We start from the raw sequence: 20,000 nt of genomic DNA, 5'->3' as shown, positions 1-20,000 counted from the left end.
ATCAACACAGTTCTTCTCCTTCTTTTCATTACACGACCAACATCGTATTGCTGATAACTCTGTCCTGGTTGATGCGTGCTGGGTATTTTTTGTGTTTCCATCACCCACTGAACACTGACATGGATTTCAGGATCTTTAACTTTTAGGTTGATCTAACAAAGAAGCAAACATGACAAACCACAGGAGACCACGCCAAAGGTAATAACATTAACAATAATAATCCAGTTCACACAGCACCCTCATAGAAAAACATGCTCAGTTGCCTCTGTACAATTTAAAATCTGACAAGTGAAATACACATTTGAACACAAACTGAAACACCAACATCCATAACATAACAAACACAGACATCCAGCCAACACACACACACACACGCACACACGCACACACACACACACAGACACACACACACACACACACACACAAAACGCACACAACACCACTCTCATTGCACATTTCTCACACTACAGTACCCAACCAATGCACCTTTCAAATATACATCACAACGCCCAATGTAATATCACAAAACTTAAAACATCACAATGCTTAAAACCAATCCCAATACTTAAAAACTGGTCACATACATGTATCACAATGATGAATTGATACTTAAATACTATCATATTAGGCATCTAAAAAAAAAAAAAAAAATCTAGAAAAATCATGAAATCAGTGTGAGTGTTAATGTAGGCCTAAAACAGAAATGTTTGTGTGTGGGTTATAATAGAGAGAAAGAGAGAGAGAGAGAGAGAGGGCGTGGGGGGGTGTGGGGGTGGGGTTATGAACCAATAACTCATGAAAAATCGCAGCCATTCTGAATCAGTGAATGGACGGAAGTAAAAACCCCAACAAACAAACAGCCCTGACACATCATAACGAAGTATACCATCCGCTAAGCATAGCACAGCCATACGGCCTTCCCATCATCCACATTTCAGGAGAATTGTCAGTTCCTTCCAAGGTTGACTCACCCACTAAGCTGTTCTGATTGCATTCTCATGATAATTCCATTGACGTAAAACGAGTTAGGTCTGTGACGTACCATGGACAAGGAAGTCATTTGATTAATGTTGTTGCTGACTGACAAGAGATAACCACTGCAAGTGCAACTGATGCTAGTTGGTGATAATCATACTGTACATTGAACCTTCACTTTATCTTGCAGTTGTGCTTATATGTTATAATGTAACTTACAAGCAGTATTGTCTTATTCAAGTTACTGTTCTCTTTCAATAATATTAAGTATATGAGCATTGGGCAGTCAAACAGTAGATGGTAGAGATTAGAATGGAATGCTGTTGGGAGAACTGTATGTTACACACACACACACACACACACACACACACACGCATGCACGCACATGCACAGACACATGCACATACACACACATGTGCGTGCACACACACACACACACACACACACACAATCTTATAACAAGTATGCATGAAGTTGAACACACATACTCAACTCTATCTCTCACTCACACACACACACACACACACATTTGACTTTTCCTCATCCACCTCCCCCCCCCTCCCCCCCGAGCCCCACCCCCCTCCCTTCATGCATCTCCCACACCCCAACCCAACACCACAGTATGCTATGATGGTTGATTTTCAGCTTGTCACTATACCATTATAAATGAAATAGCAACTGACTTGCTTAATGAAATGGCAGTATAATCTATGTATATCGATTGTTATGAATGCATTGTGTGTTTTGTCCTGCCCCTGAACAGACACAGCGAGGCCGTCAGCCGGGCAGTGGTGGAAGTGGTGAAGCAGGGAATGGAGGAGGACAGGGTGACGTCAGGCATCCAGCAGTGCGTGCAGCTCATGCAGAGGTCAGTGCAGCGACAGAGGTGTGGAGATTAGGCATATATATGCGTGCGCGCGCACACAAACACACACACACACACACATGCGCATACACACATGCACACACGCACACACACACACCACCACACACACACACGCACACACGCACACACACACACACACACACACACACACACACCACACACACACACACACACACACATACACACTCACTCACACATACACACTCACACACACACACACACACACACATGGACATAGTGACATACATACACACAGTGACACGCATGCACACACACACACACAACTATGTGTCTTCATCTATATAGATCTCTCTCTTATTCATAAAACTTTCTACCTGATTCTTGATGTACTATAACAAAATATATTCCTTATTTATGAATGAACACAATGAATAAATGAATGATAGAACAGTTGCCTGGACAACCTTTTTTTTTTTTTAACTACAAACATCATATCTTTATTGACAGTTGCTGGAACACCCTTTATATATATATATATATATATATATATATATATATATATATATATATATATATACAAACATCATATCCTTGTTGATAGCTGTAGGACAATCTTTTTTTAATTACAAACATCATATTTTTGTTTACACAATTACAGCTGCCTGGACAATCTTCTTTTACTACCAACATATCTTTTGTTGACAGTGGCCCAGAAAATCTTCTTTAACTACAAACATCATATCTTTTGTTGACAGCGGCCCGGACAATCTTCTTTAACTACAAACATCATATCTTTTGTTGACAGCGGCCCGGACAATCTTCTTTAACTACAAACATCATATCTTTTGTTGACAGCAACCCGGAAAATCTTCTTTAACTACAAACATCATATCTTTTGTTGACAGCGGCCCGGACAATCTTCTTTAACTACAAACATCATATCTTTTGTTGACAGCGGCCCGGACAATCTTCTTTAACTACAAACATCATATCTTTTGTTGACAGCGGCCCAGACAATCTTCTTTAACTACAAATATCATATCTTTTGTTGACAGCGGCCCGGACAATCTTCTTTAACTACAAACATCATATCTTTCGTTGACAGCGGCCCGGACAATCTTCTTTAACTACAAACATAACATCATATCTTTTGTTGACAGCGGCCCGGACAATCTTCTTTAACTACAAACATCATATCTTTTGTTGACAGCGGCCCGGACAATCTTCTTTAACTACAAACATCATATCTTTTGTTGACAGCGGCCCGGAAAATCTGATGCTGTGCCTGCTGGTCCAACTGTCCCAGAGTCTTCCGGCGGAAATCAAAATCCCCTTGCTGCTGATCCGGGCCTTCTGCCAGGAGAATGACATCAACCTTCTGCACATGAAAGGGGAGAACAAGCTGACACACCTCATGTCCACCTGCCTCACCCTCTCCTCCAAGCTTGCTGCTGACCCGGTGACCAAGCCGCCCGTCCAGGTCAACAGTGACGGCTTGGGGTGTGTTATGATTAAGGTTTGTTGCGTTTGATTATACATATTATTATTAGTAGTAGTAGTTCTTTTTTTTGTTTTATGTATTTATCCTTTTTTTTTTTCCTCAAGGCCTGACTTAAGCGTGTTGGGTGATGCTGGTCAGGCATCTGCTTGGCAGATGTGTTGTAGCACATATGGATTTGTCCGAACGCAGTGACGCCTCCTTGAGCTACTGAAACTGAAACTGCGTTTGATTTTTGTTTGTTTTTGTTATTATTCGATGTAAGTGTCGCTTCCTCCGTCCCCCTAGCCACCTCTCGGCTTTTTGTTGTTTGTGTTGTTTGTGTTGTGTTGTGTTATGTTTGTGTTGTGTCATGTGTGTTTGTGGTATGTGTGTTGTGTGTATAAAGTGTGTGTGTTGTGTATGTGTGTGCATGCGTGTGCAGCATATAAAAAAAGAATGATTTATACAGTGAAAGTTCACATAGTTGTCACAGCATGAATGGCAAAAAGGTTGAACAACATGAGTAACAGTAGCTAATTACAAACCCATTACACTGTATAACAAACATGAAAAAAAACCCAAAACGGTAACACGTGTGTGTGACTTTGAGTGTGTGTGTCCATGTGCATGTTTTATACTAAAAGCAAGCATATGCAGTGGATAAGGCCAACACAGTTAAGAGAAGGCTCAATTTCCAGTTAATAAGAGTCATGAGTCACAGTTTATGTATAATATGAATCACACATACAGCGATCTCCTGTGAGAGACGTCACATATGCACAGACGCTCGGTAATCATATCCTGACTTGGTAATCTTATCCTGTTGATTGTGTTGCAGTATCCTAAACACGACACGAGCTTTGAGGATGACATGGTGGCTGACTACATCAAAGAGAAGATGCAGAACCACACAGATCCGTCTGTCACTATTCCGGATCTGACGCAGACTGGAGTGGACAAGAAACTTGGTGAGCATTTTGTTTTTGTGAAAAAAAAAAAAAAAAAAAAAAAAGATTCTAAAACTGCAGAATGGACGCAGGGTTTACTTCTCTTCTGAAGTGCTTGTTTGTGTGTGGCATGTTTGTGTGAAATAAGATACAGGTTGGTAAATTCATTCAGGCTATGAATTTCGAAAGACCTCTACAATCAAGTCAAACCTCATCATGATATGCTGACATGTTTCAGTGTTGTAAATGGCTAAAACTAAAAAAAGAAAGGAAAAAAACAGGAAAAAACAACAACAAAAAAACAAACCCAACACAAATCCACCTCAAATGCCCATCATATTTGTTCAAAATTTGATGACAATGTCATGCTCTACATCAGTGTGTCTTGTTTTGAGGCAGTCCTTCAGATTGTGTCTGAAAAAATTGCACAGACCGACAAAAGCGTTATACATTTCCCTGATTATATGTAACCTTTTTAAAAAAAAATTTTTTTCACCGTAACATTGACTGGAAATTTGGATATTGTTATATTTTGTTATCACAGTTTTTTTTAGTGTGTGTTTGTTTAAACAGAGCATTTAATTTTTTTTTAGGCTGTTGGAGTTTCAAGATAAAGTGTTTTGCTTGTTTAGCTGACTTGCTTAAAAATAAGAATAAAAACATTAACACTTGCGTTATTTTGAAAAATGACAAATGAAGTCATTGTTGAGAATGACAACATACCAGAACTGGCAGGCACCTCAACTTGATTCATGTAGGTTATCTCCCTTCCCATGTCCGCTAGGACTCAGTGATGCTGTGTTTGCTGGCTTTGTACTCTGGTCAAGTTGAAAGACAAAAGGTCAAGTCTGCTTAACAAGGACATTTCTGATGATTTATGAATTTATTCCTGGTCATGTGCGAGTCCAGCATTGCAGGATTTATCAAAAATTGGACTGAATCTAGTTATCAGAGCATGTTTATTTTTTTATGAAAAGTTTCTATACTGAATTTGGTAAAGGGAAATATATTTTTCACATACTACATACTTAAACTTCATATTTTTATTTCAGTTTAGATGCAGTTGTCACAATTTACCACTCATAGTTTCATGCATCATATAACATTCCAAAAGAATTGTGCATTTGTTATAACTTATGTGAATGTATTTGGAGTTGAATTTCACTTTGCAATGGAATGTCCCAAATTGTATGATAGGAATCAGTTTATTCCTTAATACTCCAAAGCCAGTGTATGTCTGATTTTTGTAATTTTGTTTTTACAGCAGTGTGTTTAAAGCAGGGGAAGGGGCATAAAGAGGGGAAAGATTGTAATGTGATATGTTCATTTCTTTATGTTATTTCCTATTTCATGTGGGTTGTTTTAAAAGACTGATAAGGCTTTGATTTTTATTGCTTTTAAAATCAATTTTTTGTTTTCTAACAATCTACTGCTTATGAAACGTCTGTGTTGCTACTGTCTATCCTCTTTACCCAAACAAAGGTCAGAGGATTAAGTGATTTTATTCTGTGTGTGTGTGTGTGTGTGTGTGTGTGTGCATGTAATCTAGTCTGTGTACACACATACAAACATACACACCAGCCGCACACACATCTTTTTTTTTTTTCTTTTGATCTATATCTCCGGATTAAAAACTGCAAGACTTCAACACGTTGCTTTCCTCATACTTGCAGGTTTCAAGCTGAAAACCAAGATGAAGACCCCGATTCAGGCTTCGTCCCAGCCCACCTCCTACCTCTCCGCGCTGCTTCAGTGAGTCAGCGACATGCTGCCACCACAGCCCCTGCCCCCTCCGTCACAGGCATGTCTTAACAGAAGGGCTACATCACTCCGGACACACATCACCACCATCATCTGCAGCGGTCACATCGCCCAACATCGGCAGCGTTCCCTCGTCAGTTCTCCTTCCATTCGTGGATGGTCGTTGCTGTCAGCATCAGTCTGTCATTGACAATCATTGCTCTTTATGTCAGTCAATCATCTACAAGATCGTTGCTGTCAATACCAATCTGTCATCGACAAGACTGTTGCTGTTAGCATCAGTCTGCAGTCGACAAGATCATCGTTGTCAACACTAGTCTGTCATCGGCAAGATTGTTACTTTTATTTAGTGTTGACATCAGTCTGTCATTGATAAGATCATCACTGTTGATATCAGTCTGTCATTACTGTAATTCCTGTTTTTAGAATGAGAGAGTCAATGAAAGTGTTGAATTATGTGTGCACATGCACACACACATACACTCACATGCACGCACGCACGCATCCACACACACATGCACACATGCACACACACCCACCAACACACACACACACACATACACAGAGTGACCAATGTGCAATGATTTCCTCTAAATGATCTGTATATATTGATTGTTGAACAGATTGGCAATGGACATGCTTTCATGTATATATTGTATTTATTATTATTATTTTCCGGGTTTCCCTTTCATTTTGCAAATTCCTCATCTTTCATTCTCTGCTTGTGTCAGAGCTGTTGAACACTGACTGTTTTTTAATGTCCCTTGTCTTTCATTGAGAATATCATATCATTCATTGACAGTCACGAACTTGAAAGAAAAAGCTCATTTCTTGAAGCATTTGGACTCCAGAGCTTTAAGCCTATCTGAACATTTCAACTAAATGTTCTCCACGATTGCCCTGTCACCACAAAACAATTCAGTGAATAATAAGCATAAATATGAAGCCATTTCAAAGCTGTTTTTTGGAGAGGGAAGACTTTGATCAGTTGGAAAGGGGAGAGAAGTCAAAAGGCGCAGTAATGAAATTAACTGGGGTGTTTTTTTGTTTTGTTTTTTAGCATGTTATAACAGTTTGTGCACTTCAGTATGTTTACACTTTGAAGTTTTATTGAGCTGCAAGCAGCATACTTTTTTAAAATTTTCTACCTAGTTCTAGTCCTCCTAGCCCTATGTACAAGGTGCTGGGTTATGGTTCTTCCCTTCCTGTTGCCGAACACGCCTGTTCTTATGATTTAAGTGCAACCACTCTGTTATGCTGGCCACTAACTGAAAGACTTTACTGATATTTGTTTAAGATTTTTTTTTTCTGGGTGTCATTCTGTTTTCAATTATGTTTTGTACATTCCAAAATGTAATGAAATTCCTCCTCAAAAGTTCCCAAGGCACAGACCACAAATTCTGTTTTCCCACGTTTTACTTAGCACTTTATGACAGTTAGAGGTTCAACATTTTACTGGTGGAGATGTTGTAAAACCCAAAGAAAATACTTTAACCACACGTTTTTCTCCGTTAGATGTGTGTGTGTGTGTGTGTGTGTTACTGTTTTGTTTTTTTAAATGAAAGTACACCAGGTGATAATTTGCAATGAAGATTTTGTTGTTATTTTGTTTCAGTTCTGTGCCATCTTTTTCAATTTGTCTGGTGTTATGATGAATAGCATACCTGCCTTCTCGGAGTTTGCTTTTCTATGTATTATTTGCATAATGCTAAAACAAACAAACAAAAAAACAAAACAACAAAAAAACTCCTCTGTGTTTAGGATGTGAGAAAAATATGTAAACAGAACAGTTGAAATGTTAACTAAATTAAAAATAAACCAGAACTGTGGTTTCTCTGCATGCAAAGCTTTCCTTTGTTTAATCTGCAGATGGCATACACATATACAGTTTACTTTCAGTGTGAGTGTTATTATCCCTGTTGTCTGTAAAACATCTTTAACCAGCACCTGAGATAATAATAATATAATAAGAATGAATTATATTCATGTGTATGTTCCTGTTGCTCTTGGATGACTTCCCTTTATTCTTTGCATCAGACACTCTGACTCTTACAGTAACCATGCTGTTCAATTTATCTGTAATTCTGTATTGAGAACATTCTGAAACAGCCCACAAGTTGGGAACTGATTCAAGATGATATATGCCAAACAGAAAAAAAAAGAAGTATATTCAACCACCACCCATCATTACAATGGTTTTGGTGGATGACTTTTCTGTTGGAAATCTGCCAAAAACATTTAAAAAAATTATATGCTTTACCACATTTATTTCTCTTGTTGTATTGACTGCTGTAATTCGCTGTCAGAAAAAAAAGTCTCCAAAACCTCTCATGCATGTTATCGTATACTGATTGTCAGAAGAGTAAAAATTAACTGTGGTATTACTTACTGAAAATGGCTGATTTCTGATTTCTCATGCTTTGTCACATGAATCAGCATCAAGATGCATCATGGTATTGGAACCATGCATGCATGGTGTACAGAGGTCATTTGGCTTTCGTGAAGAGTGACAATAAATTTTTTTTATAAAAATCAGCCACTTTGTGTGTGTTTATGTGCATGTGTGTGTGTGTGTGTGTGCATGATTGTGTGTGCGTGTGTGTGCGTGCGCACATGTGGATTTGTGTGTGTTTGCATATGTGTGTATATGTGTTCATGCGCATATGTCTGCATGCATGATAGAAACAGAAAGAGGCTGTCTAATCCATTTCTACTAGATTGTGTATGGAAGAGATTCTAAGCATGCATATGCACGCATACACACAGACACACACACACAGACACACACACACACACATGTGTATGCGTGCAAAGACTCAAATGTGATTGTATGCAATTCTCCTTTAATGTTGTCTCGCAAAACAACATCCTGGACTTGCAGGGAATACAAAGCAAGTAAGCACTGCATGCATAACAATAAAACACAAGCAACTAAGAACGTGTGTATTTGAAAATTATTGTAAAATAGATAAAGCATTAATTGTTGCTTTTGTCACATAATGATTGCGGAGAATATTTTAATAGCACTGTTTAAAAAAATCCACTTCCATAGGAAAAACAAAACAAAACAAACAAACAAAAAAAACAACAACTGCAGGCAGGAAAAAATACAAAAAAATGGGTGGTGCTCTCAATGTAGCGACGCGCTCTCCATGGGGAGAGCAGCCCGAATTTCACACAGAGAAATCTGTTGTGACAAAAAAATGAGTATACAATACAATAGAATACAATACAATACAATCATATTATTATCATCATCATCATATAAAATAATAGTCACCAGTTTGTACTCCTCATAGACTTTTTGCCAATGTGAAAAGCTTTAATAGAAAACAAAAACTTAAAAGATAATGATTGAAGCTATTGAAGGCACATACATTCAACAGCTGAAAAGGAATTCAACCTGTTTGCTGAATGAAGAAAAATCTGTTTAATAAGTGTGTAAAAAACAACAACAAAACTCTGACTGACAATGTATTGTAAGCCTGATTAATCATCATCATCATCACCATCATCATCATCGTCGTAAAAATAATGGAAACAATAATAATGACGATAATAATTATCATTATCATAATAATGACAATGATGGTAATAACAATGCTAATGATGGTGATTTTGATGATGATAACAATAATAATAATAATAACAATAATAATGATGATGATGATGGTAATACTACTACTACTACTACTACTCATTCGACGATTGAGGAAGGTGGCAGAATGGTTAAGACGCTCAGCTGCCAATACAGAGAGTCCGTGAGGGTGTGGGTTCGAATCCCGCTCTCGCCCTTTCTCCCAAGTTTGACTGGAAAATCAAACTGAGCGTCTAGTCTTTCGGATGAGACGATAAACCGAGGTCCCGTGTGCAGCACGCACTTGGCGCACTGAAAAAGAACCCATGGCAACGAGAGTGTTGTCCTCTGGCGAAATTACGTAAAATGAAATCCCCTTTCATAGGTACACAAATATGTAAGCATGCACTCAAGGCCTGACTAAGCGCGTTGGGTTATGCTGCTGGTCAGGCATCTGCTCAACAGATGTGGTGTAGCGTGTATGGATTTGTCCGAACGCAGTGACGCCTCCTTGAGAAAGTGAAACTGAAACTGAAACTCGACGATTGACGGTTGAACACTTATAAGTTCTCTCTCGGTAGACATGGCCGTTATTTCAAAACCACCAGGTTAGACGTACGGGAGTAGTGTCAGGCAGAAGGGTGGTCTGTTAATTTTACCTGTTCGAGCACCGTCCACAGAATGAGAAGTGTCCAGACCAACACAAGTCCAGTCCACAGTGCTCCGTCTCGGTGCGTCAGATGGACCTCACTCCTGGGCAGACACCCCCACCCCTCCACACACACACACACACACACACACACAGACAGACGCACACACACACACACACGGAGCCCCCTTCTTCACCACATGCAACGAAATCTTACAAAACCAAGAACCCAGCACTGAACAGACCATCACCTCAGAGGCACAAGCCCCTAAGTCGTTATCTCAACTCTCCCGATCAACCCAAGTGCATGAATTTAGGGGCGGGGGGGTGGACGGGGGAAGCCAAACTGAACTCTCAGCTTCACCTCAGTGACCGGAGGAAGAAAATCACACAGCGATAAATCATTGCATTGTTGAGCTCTCTTTGCGTGAATCCAAACCACATAACTTCTGCGTTCTGCAAGCGTGTAATCTACACTTATTCACCTTATTGGCGAACGGCTTACTAGTGGACGTTGGTGAGCATGGGGTTATTATCCCTGTGGGTCGTTTTTCTGACATCATTTTCCTTTATGCCGGGAGAGGAATGAGAGATACATTTTCCGCATTCAAGCGGATGCAACAAAGAGAAAAAGAGAACACAACCCCCCCCCCCCAAAAAAAAAAAGTTGTTTCAAGTAATGTCTTTTACTCAGTGTGGTATATACCCCATGGAAAAAAAAAATCCACGGCCTAATACTGAATTGAGTAACCCTCACACAAAATCTCTTTTTCTGGAGTATGTTTGCCCGTACCTGAATCTACGAATGACACGACACATCCAAAACATCCATCAAATGTTTAGATAAGCGTAAAGGAATACGCGTCATCAGACAGTTTTAAGGTTTTAAAGATATAATGACGGTCTATATATGTTTCAATCCACACTTCCTGGTTGGTTTTTAAGATCTTCGAATACATGCAGTTATCAATAACCGATAAACAATTCCACAGTATTGCCCCCACCCCCTCTTTTTTATTTTTTATTTTTATTTTTTATAAGAAAAAGTGAACCACAGAGAATTCTTATCTTATTGTGACCATGACCAAGACGATGATGATCATTGAGAACTGCTTCTGTTTTTTCTTATTTTATTCGTTGTTGTACACAATAACAATAAACACTCATACCTGACGGAATATATACCAGAGCAAGGAATCCTTCTGAACCCCAAGGATCAAATAAAATAAAAAAATCTTGACTTCAAAGTCGACACTGAAGTATAGTAGTCATAAGATATCCAATGGCATTCATCACGTTTTTCGTTTTTTTGTTTGTTTGTTTTTCATCGCGTTTTTGTACACAGGACAAGATCATCAAATTACTGCACACACCCTTTGTTCTTTGAGGTCACATTAAGAATAATCACTGCTGCCCAAAAAGTAAAAGCTCAATATAGTGAAAATATCACAAATAGCATTTCTTAAAATATTCATTGATAAATTAGTTGGAGAGAGAGAGAGAGAGAGAGAGAGAGAGAGAGAGAGAGAGAGAGAGAGAGAGAGAGATTAATTTCTAATTCATTACAGGATATGGCCCTTTATGAGAGGGTGCGATCAAGTGTCGATAGATCCTGAACAGAAGGAACAGAACAATTTAGGAAGTAGCTATTTTCCTAAACCAAGACCTTGTAGCCTACAAACACAAAGAGTAACGTCAGTACACGACAACAGTGATTTCAGCTTGAACACATACTTTGTTTATAACATTCAGGCCGAATGAATCTTTCTCCAGCGTTACTCGGTGTTTTATATCAGACAAGCTTAACTCTCTCCACACGAACGGCGAAAGAGACGACCTTAACAGCGTTTCACCCCAATTACCATCATCAAAATATTGCAAGCGGAAGGCTCTTATACTGAAGACGTGAATGTTGACAAAGAATAGCACAATTCTGACGACGGAAGCTAAAGGTTGGGTCATTTTTGGACACCCACTGGACATCCGAGGGGTCTGTGTAGAGGAGAAGAGAGGACTGGCCGTACTGAGTGAGTTAACTTCATCTTCATTTCTTGCATAAAGGACATAATATATCGTATTTCTTGACAACACATTGAAGGATGGACAGGCTGATGAGTCACACCGAGTCTGAATCCTGTTGTTATATGCACCTCATATGTCTGTCAACACGCGTCAGCAAAGAAAGGTTTTCAAACTACGACCCCTGCAATATGTTCTTTTAATTCCAAATATTTCAGTTACATTATCATGTCAATTCCAGACTTGCCACCAATCAAGAGTGGAAGAAAACTTTTTATTTTATTTATTTATTTTTTTTTTTAATGATAAGCAACCCGATTTATCCAAGTATGGTCAAAACCCATCTTCGCAAAAACACAAGTGAAGCCTACATTAGAGAGAGAGAGAGAGTCAGACAGACAGACAGACAGACAGAGCCGACAGACAGAAAGAGAGAGAGAGAGAGTCACAGACAGACAGACAGATTTGCAAGCATGTATAACTACTTACAAAACCGTTCATCAGCGGGCCATCGAATTAGAAATACCACAGCAAGAGCTGCAAGGAATGAAGTAAAATCTCAATTTTGAACACATCGCATACGCGTAGTACATTGCATTGACTTCACGGGGTACAACAGATCGGGTTCTGGGCTGTCCGTCAGATCGCGGATTTTGGTCGGGGCCGCAAATGCACGCAAACAACATTGACGACGGGCACAAAAACTGAAGGTATTTCTCAAAGCACTGCCCACCATAAGAACATATATTCTATACCTCCCCCCTCCCTCCCTCCCCGTCCCCCCCAAAAAAACAAAAAGATTAAAAAAAAAACCAACAGCAAACCAACCAAAAACCACACACACACACACACACACAACCACCACCACCACCACAACTACAACTATTGCCACTACTGTCACTACAACAATAGCAACAACAAAAACTACTGCTACTACTATCACTACTATTGTGACGTAGGTTGTAGATTGGCCTCACCGAGTGATGATCAATGACTATTAGTCAAATCGTTTAAAAATATTTTGACCTGAACTTTATTCAAAAATCGGACAGTCTCCATTGGCCCTTCAGGTTCAATTACAGCCATTTGAAATAACTGATCTGCTTCAATCTCCAAACAAAATAACCAAGTGGGATTATCTTCATCTCTTCATCGATAAGAGTGACAGAAGAAGAAGAGGAGGATGTGGATGAAAAGAAGATATATATATATATATATATATATATATATATATATCAATCATATTATAATCATTATTATTATAGTATAATATATACACATATATATGCATGATATCATATAACAGCAACAACAAAATAATAACAAAACAGCTAAAAATAAAAACCACAAATCACCCTCAAAGCTGCAAAGCTAACAAACAAGAAGTTCTAAAACAAAAACAAACACAAATGTACAACAACAAAAATACGCAAATCGCGTGTTCTTTTTAAATGCTTTTACCTTTGACAAGTGTTTGAAACATACCACCACCACCAGTGCCAAATTCTCTATAACCATGTCCCCACACACCAAATGATGTCTGAAGGTTGCAAAAAAAACAAACAAAAAAACCCCCCAAAACCACGATTGTTCCGAATGTCTTGATCTTCCATTGGAGACCAGGGTGGTGGATGAATATCACAACAAGGAGGAAAAGTTATAGTACAGTTCCTAACATCCCATCTTACCTCTCATCAGTAGGCTTCAGAAAATGCACTCGAAATGTTTCAAGTCTGGTTTACCATAAACCATATGACGATCAAATATTTTTTTTTCCTTATACCGATAGTGTTCTATTGCATCTTTATCATTGTCACAGACATTGCATCTGTCGCTGCTTGCAGCACATCCTTGTCCTTGACAGACTGTTGGTCAGACAGATTATAATTATGAATATATTTTTGTTTGAAACCATTTCAGTCCTACTTCCTTTCTTCTTTTGATTCTTTACTACTATTTCCAAGTCAGTCTACGGTTTTGTTGTTGTTGTTGTTGTTGTTTATAAATCTCTCTCCAAAAGTACGGATCAAATATTTATACGTCCTCAAAGTAAAATGTGATATGTTCTTGGTCCTTTTCGCACGCTAAGTAACAGCTACGCTGCTCTAATCAATCAATTAATCAATCACTTTATAGTGTGTAAGATATAAATGGGAGCATTTCAAAAGAGGAATAAACAGTTACTTGTAATCTGGACAGCTTTTCGCCTCGCTGCTTGTTTGCAAACGAGTCGCTGTTATTGTTAGATATTATTGTGTGTGTCTTGTGAGAAATTCATGGATTTTTTATTTTTTTTATTTTTTTTTTTTTTTACGGAGGTGTTGAAAAACTTACCTATATCTTCTTTTTTCGAAGCTACCTAGACCCCTGGTAATTCAGTGATGAAATTGTAACATCATTCACTTTTTCGTACATTGTTTTTGGTGCACATACTTCAAACAGATTTCATACATTTCCTTTGTCTCTCTCCTTGTCCAGTATCAATTGACACGGTAGAAAAAAAAAGGATATAATAATTCAAGTTCCCAACGTGAGGAACTGCATTCACATTGTCAACGAATCAGATGTCAAAACATAACAAACAAACATGCAACAGATCAAACGGATATACGAAAAATGAAGAAAAGTTACAGAAAACGTGGAAACTCCCTCTGACTAACGTAGCTAATGTACAGAACGACGTAAAGCATAAGGCAACAAAGACATTTCACGAAAAATATAGAAAAAAAAAAAAAGCAGCGAACAGAAGCAGGGAGAGGGGAAAAAAAGTAATTCGCGCTTTTATATGAAGTGGGTTCATATATATATATATATATGTGTGTGTGTGTGTGTGAGCGAGCGTGCGTGCGTGCGCGCGCGCGCGCGCGCGCGTGTGTGTGTGTGTGTGTGTTACATATAGAAAATAAGTTTGTTTTTGTGTGTGTGTGTGTGTGTGTGTGTGTGTGTGTGTGTGTGTGTGTGTGTGTGTGTGTGTGTTTAAACCATAACAATATAACATATTTCTAATGAAAAACTAACTATAACAGCGAACCAACTGAACTATTTAACAAGGAGTTGAAAAAGTCACACATTAGCAATGGACTGCTGAAGATTGTCAACACTGAAGGTGATTTCAGGGATGTGTGTGTGTGTGTGTGTGTGTGTGTGTGTGTGTGTGTGTGTGTGTGTAACCCGAGGACTGGCAAGGAATAAACAACCACCTCGTCAGAAGTCTCAATGCAAACTCACGAGTCTGTCTCATGATCTCACGTGTACAGTTTTTCTGAATTTCTATCACACTGCATTTAATGTACTCTCTCAGCACACTTCCCGTGCAATGTCCAGCCAGAGCAGAGTTCATGTCACTACATGTGTGTGTGTGTGTGTGTGTGTGTGTGTGTGTGTGTGTGTGTGTGTGCGTGCGCGCGCTCGCGTGTGTGCTGTGCTATGATATGTGCGTGTGTTTGTGTTTCATGTGTGTGTGTGTGAGTGAGTGAGTGAGTGAGTGAGTGTTTGTGTGTGTGTGTGTGTGTGTGTGTGTGTGTGTGTGTGTGTGTGTGTGTGTGTGTGTGTGTGTGTGTGTGTGTTTTGCGCTTTGAACCAAACACTCCCTCAAATAAATTTCCGTACACAAGGAACAACTTCGTCAAATAAATGTGAGATGACCGCTTGTTTAACTGATTAAAAAGTGTCAGTGTAAACCGAAAAAAAACCCCAACAAACCCCACCGTTTTACTCACTCCAACACTCAACATCTCCATGCATTGGCCCCCCTCCCCTCAACCAACAACCCAATCGTCTTGACACCATCCATCTGAAAAGCTGGTTTTAGTTCAACCGCTTCAAAACGCAAAACATTTTTTTCTTCATCTGAAGAACAATAGATTAAAAACAATATATCGCTTCTGATCATTTGCTTAATCTCCCAATTCCTTTTTTTTCCATGATACGGTATGATGGAAATATACCATTCTTTTCAAAAAAAAAAAAAAAAAAAAAAAAAGAAAAGAAAGAAAGAAAAAAAAAGAAAAGAAAAGAAAGAAAGAAAAAAACAACATCAGTATTTCCTACGCTTAATGTATTCACAGATGACGGGGAACAAATGCGAAAGAATAGATGTGAAGCACTTTATACTAATAGTCCGAAAATCCAAGAACACACATAAAGTGCAAGCGTTTAAGCGTTTTTGTGTATACAACACACACACACACACACACACACACACACACACATATATATATATATATATATATATATATATATAATAGTGAAAGCTACATTCAGTTATTGGATGGAAATCTTCTCCCGGATTGTAGGCGTCTTTATCCCAGAAACAATTACGTGTTTCAGCAAGATGGGCCTCCTTCACACACAAGTAGGGTAACCCAGGCCCATCTGGAGGAGGCTACACCAGAATTCACCAAGAAGGATGAATGGCCTCCACAAAGTCCTGACTGTAACCCAATGGATTGTGCCATATGGGACTCTCTGAAGGGGGAAAGTTTACCGGGGAGTGAGAGACAAATTGACCGAGCAGGCGTTAAAGGACAGGATAATTATGTCATGGGAGGAGATATCGGTGGAAGAAATACGTAAAAGCATTTCTACTTGGGAGGAACGGCTTCGTTTAGTCGCGGAGGAAGATGGAGGCCACACTGAGCATAAACTGAAATAAGTGTTTTCCTCTGATACTGGATTTTTTGGCACACTGTTTTGAATTTGAAAATACTCGCACAATTTGCGTCCGAACTTTTAGATATTTTGCAAGACTTGTTGATGATACCCTAAGGTTACTGTGTGAAAATGTTCAATGAATTCGGTTTCTCTGTCACTGAGAGATTACTTGTCAAAAAGCGGTTCACTTTTCTGGGGACACCCGATATATATATATATATATATATATATATATATATATATATGTCTGACACATATGAAAGAAAGACATTTTTTCGAAACGGTTTCAATTATGAACAATGGGAAAGAAAATTCTTACGAATTGTCTTCTTGGGTTCGCTTTTTCACACACAGAGAACTGCAGCTGAAATCAGCTGATGAAGAAAAGTCAAATGTACATCAGCCACCACCTTGTGTCAAAGGCATCCGGGACCCTGACATTTCAGCATTAATTAACTCTCTCCATACGAACGGTGAAAGAGACGACGTTAACAGCGTTTCACCCCAATTACCATCATCAAAATATTGCAAGCGGAAGGCTTTTATACTGAAGAGGTGAATGTTGACAAAGAATACCACAATTCTGACGCCGGAAGCTAAAGGTTGAGTCATTCAGACACCCACTGGACATCCGAGAGGTCTATGTAGAGGAGAAGAGAGGACTGGTCGTACTGAGTGAGTTAACTTTCAATGATCTACCAAAAAATGACTCACGACAGAATAAGAAGCGCTCAATTATCTATCATATTTTAATCACAAATTTTCAAATTACCAAACAAGCAGGGTCTTCAGTTTCCTGACTTCAATGTGTCTCAACAGAGCCATCGGTATCGCTTCCGCTGACCACAGTAAAAAAAAAAAAAAAAAAAAATGTCTGAAGTCGGTTTCTGCGCAGAAACGTGACATCACTTGGAATCACCCAAACCATACCAGCGTAAAAAAAAAAAAATAAAAAAAAAAATCAATTCCATTTCAATGAATATTGATGTCCTCCTCCCGCTCCCTCTCCTCTCACAACTGCACGCACAAGGGCTCGGTCCGTCGGGTGAGGACAGGAACAGTAGTTCAAGTTTTCCCAAATCCTACGTGGCGTTGTTCACCGTCAGTGAAAAAAGTCACCACTAAGACTTCCGATAGCCCTGGACAGCGAAGTGTCTTCAGTTTCTTCCTCGCTGGGCACCCCACTCGGCCTGACTGGCAGGTGCAGAAAGCGATGTTGATGCTGCACACCACCCGTCCCAACGGCTACAAGCGGTCGATGCTGCTTTTCTGGACCTTGTTCCCGGAGCACAAGGAACCGACGCGAGTGTTCCACGCCTGTGCTTCCAGTCACAGGTTTCGGTTCCACACTAAGCGAGCCAGGCCTCCGTGTTTGTTTTTCTACAGTCGTTCCTGCAGCTAGTTCCCGACGCCGTTTTCCCACGCTTGTAGGGACAGCCAGCTCCCCTGTCATGACTCTCTCCGTGACGCTGGCGTGGAGGTCTTCACAGGACAGGGCCATGGTCATGTCGGCCAGCTTATCCACGCTCGTCTCCATGTTTGTGGCATACATGCTCATGGTCGGCGTCGCGCTTTCCTCCAAAATGGCCTCCACGTCACAAAGTTCAGGGTCAGCATCCTCGACAACATCTGCAGGAAGAACGTCACCAGTAAATGCCATAGCTTTATGTGTGCTAGTACTCGTACTTGCTGTTGCTTCCGTTCTCCGCGGGATGCTGGAGATTGGGGGCACACCGCGGTCGCTAACAACAGGTGTAGAATGTTGTACCTGTTGATGCATTGACAGTGACAGAGACTTGTATTCACCAGCCGAAAATGCTGATATCGGAGAACGTGGACTCCGAGGTTTTGACGCTAATCTGACACGCATTCTTTCGGATTCAGCTGGTGGCTTGACGTCTTTTCTAGGTCCTCTGCCTGACACTGAAGCTGTCAGCGCTAGGTGATCGATCTCTTCCTCATCACTTAGTACAAGAACATCAGCAGCACCGGAGCCCACTGTCTGAGACGGCAGAATTCTGCGAGACTTTGCTTTTGTCTGCTCAGGTTCCTGATCTTCAGGTTCAGACGGTGACCAGCTTCTCTTGGACACAAAAGGAACGGCAGATAAAACAAGGCGACCTGTTTCTAATTCTGCTGATGTACTGTCTGGTTCAGATAAAGACCTTTGATGTTTTGCCGACGGATCTTGACCATACTCCAGTCTTTGTGAGGACTCCAGGCCCTGTGATGAACTCGGAACTGGCGACAATGTACCATCCGAAGACGCAGTGAACGGTGAATAGGTTGAAATATCGAGTTCTGGTGACTCTGGTGACACTGTCACACTAGTCATGGATTGTAATCCAAGTGAAGTGGACAGGCCCACGTCCTCATTTAAGCAATAACTACTGAGGTCAGGCATTAGATCTGAGTCGATGCTAAATGAATCCATCTGAAGGTCATCTGTCAACACCGGTCGTTGGTGTTTAGATACACCCATCTGTGCCCATAAGTCCGACTTTTTCTCTTCCCGAGCCTGTACGTGTTGGTACATAGCGCTTATCATGACGTGTATCTTATCAACACAGCTTTTTGTCTCGCTGATGTAGGTGGCCATCTTGTCACTGAGGATGGGGGAACGTCCCATTTTACTGGAGACTTTGTCCAGCATGAAATGCAGTCCTGAGGCCTTGGTGATGATAGCCTCAAAGTCCGACTTCAGTTCCAGGTCGGTTTTCTTGCCTCCGTGGTGAATTTCCAGTTCTTCTTCCAGCCCCTTTGTCATCAAGCCTCGTTTTTTCAGTTCCTTTTCAAGGATCTCGATCTTCTTCTTCAGAGTGTCCTTATTGTCCTTGGGGTGTTCACGTGGGTTCTTCCATCGGAGATCGGTGACCCCAGTCCACCAATGAGGTCTTTCACTTTCTGCCCACAGTCTCTGTGGGTTCTTGCCTCTGTGGGCTGCCGCTCGACTAAGAATGTTCAACAGACGCTCTAGGAGAACCCTCTCAGTGGATGGAGCATCACGCCTCAGGCCGTAGAGAAAGGAACCAGACTGCTGAGAGTAGCACTTGCAGCGATGTTTGGAGGATTTCAGAGTCAGCATCTCGATT

General features: G+C 40.1%; 2 protein-coding genes across 11 annotated transcripts in view; one reads left to right on the top strand and one right to left on the bottom strand.

Moving 5' to 3' along the window:
- LOC143279779 (growth arrest and DNA damage-inducible protein GADD45 alpha-like) overlaps positions 1 to 8,541 on the top strand; it is a 9,215-nt gene extending 674 nt beyond the window's left edge. Inside the window, exons 2-5 of the mRNA XM_076583934.1 lie at positions 1,739 to 1,843; positions 3,083 to 3,338; positions 4,141 to 4,270; positions 5,923 to 8,541. Coding sequence (XP_076440049.1) covers positions 1,739 to 1,843; positions 3,083 to 3,338; positions 4,141 to 4,270; positions 5,923 to 6,005 — 574 coding nt within the window. The 3' untranslated portion in view covers positions 6,006 to 8,541. The remainder of the gene's footprint in view (positions 1 to 1,738; positions 1,844 to 3,082; positions 3,339 to 4,140; positions 4,271 to 5,922) is intronic.
- Positions 8,542 to 15,173: 6,632 nt separating this feature from the next.
- Positions 15,174 to 20,000, bottom strand: part of LOC143279777 (uncharacterized) — a 43,179-nt gene continuing 38,352 nt past the window's right edge. For all 10 annotated transcript variants that reach the window (XM_076583928.1, XM_076583930.1, XM_076583925.1 and 7 more), the window contains one exon: positions 15,174 to 20,000. This exon is cut by the window's right edge and continues 1,519 nt beyond it. In XM_076583928.1, the coding sequence (XP_076440043.1) occupies positions 18,011 to 19,993 (1,983 nt within the window). In that variant the 5' untranslated portion in view covers positions 19,994 to 20,000 and the 3' untranslated portion in view covers positions 15,174 to 18,010.

Source organism: Babylonia areolata, chromosome 3 (genome assembly GCF_041734735.1).
Source record: "Babylonia areolata isolate BAREFJ2019XMU chromosome 3, ASM4173473v1, whole genome shotgun sequence".
Lineage (NCBI taxonomy): Eukaryota > Metazoa > Mollusca > Gastropoda > Neogastropoda > Buccinidae > Babylonia > Babylonia areolata.
This window is presented reverse-complemented; position numbering and strand designations above follow the sequence as displayed.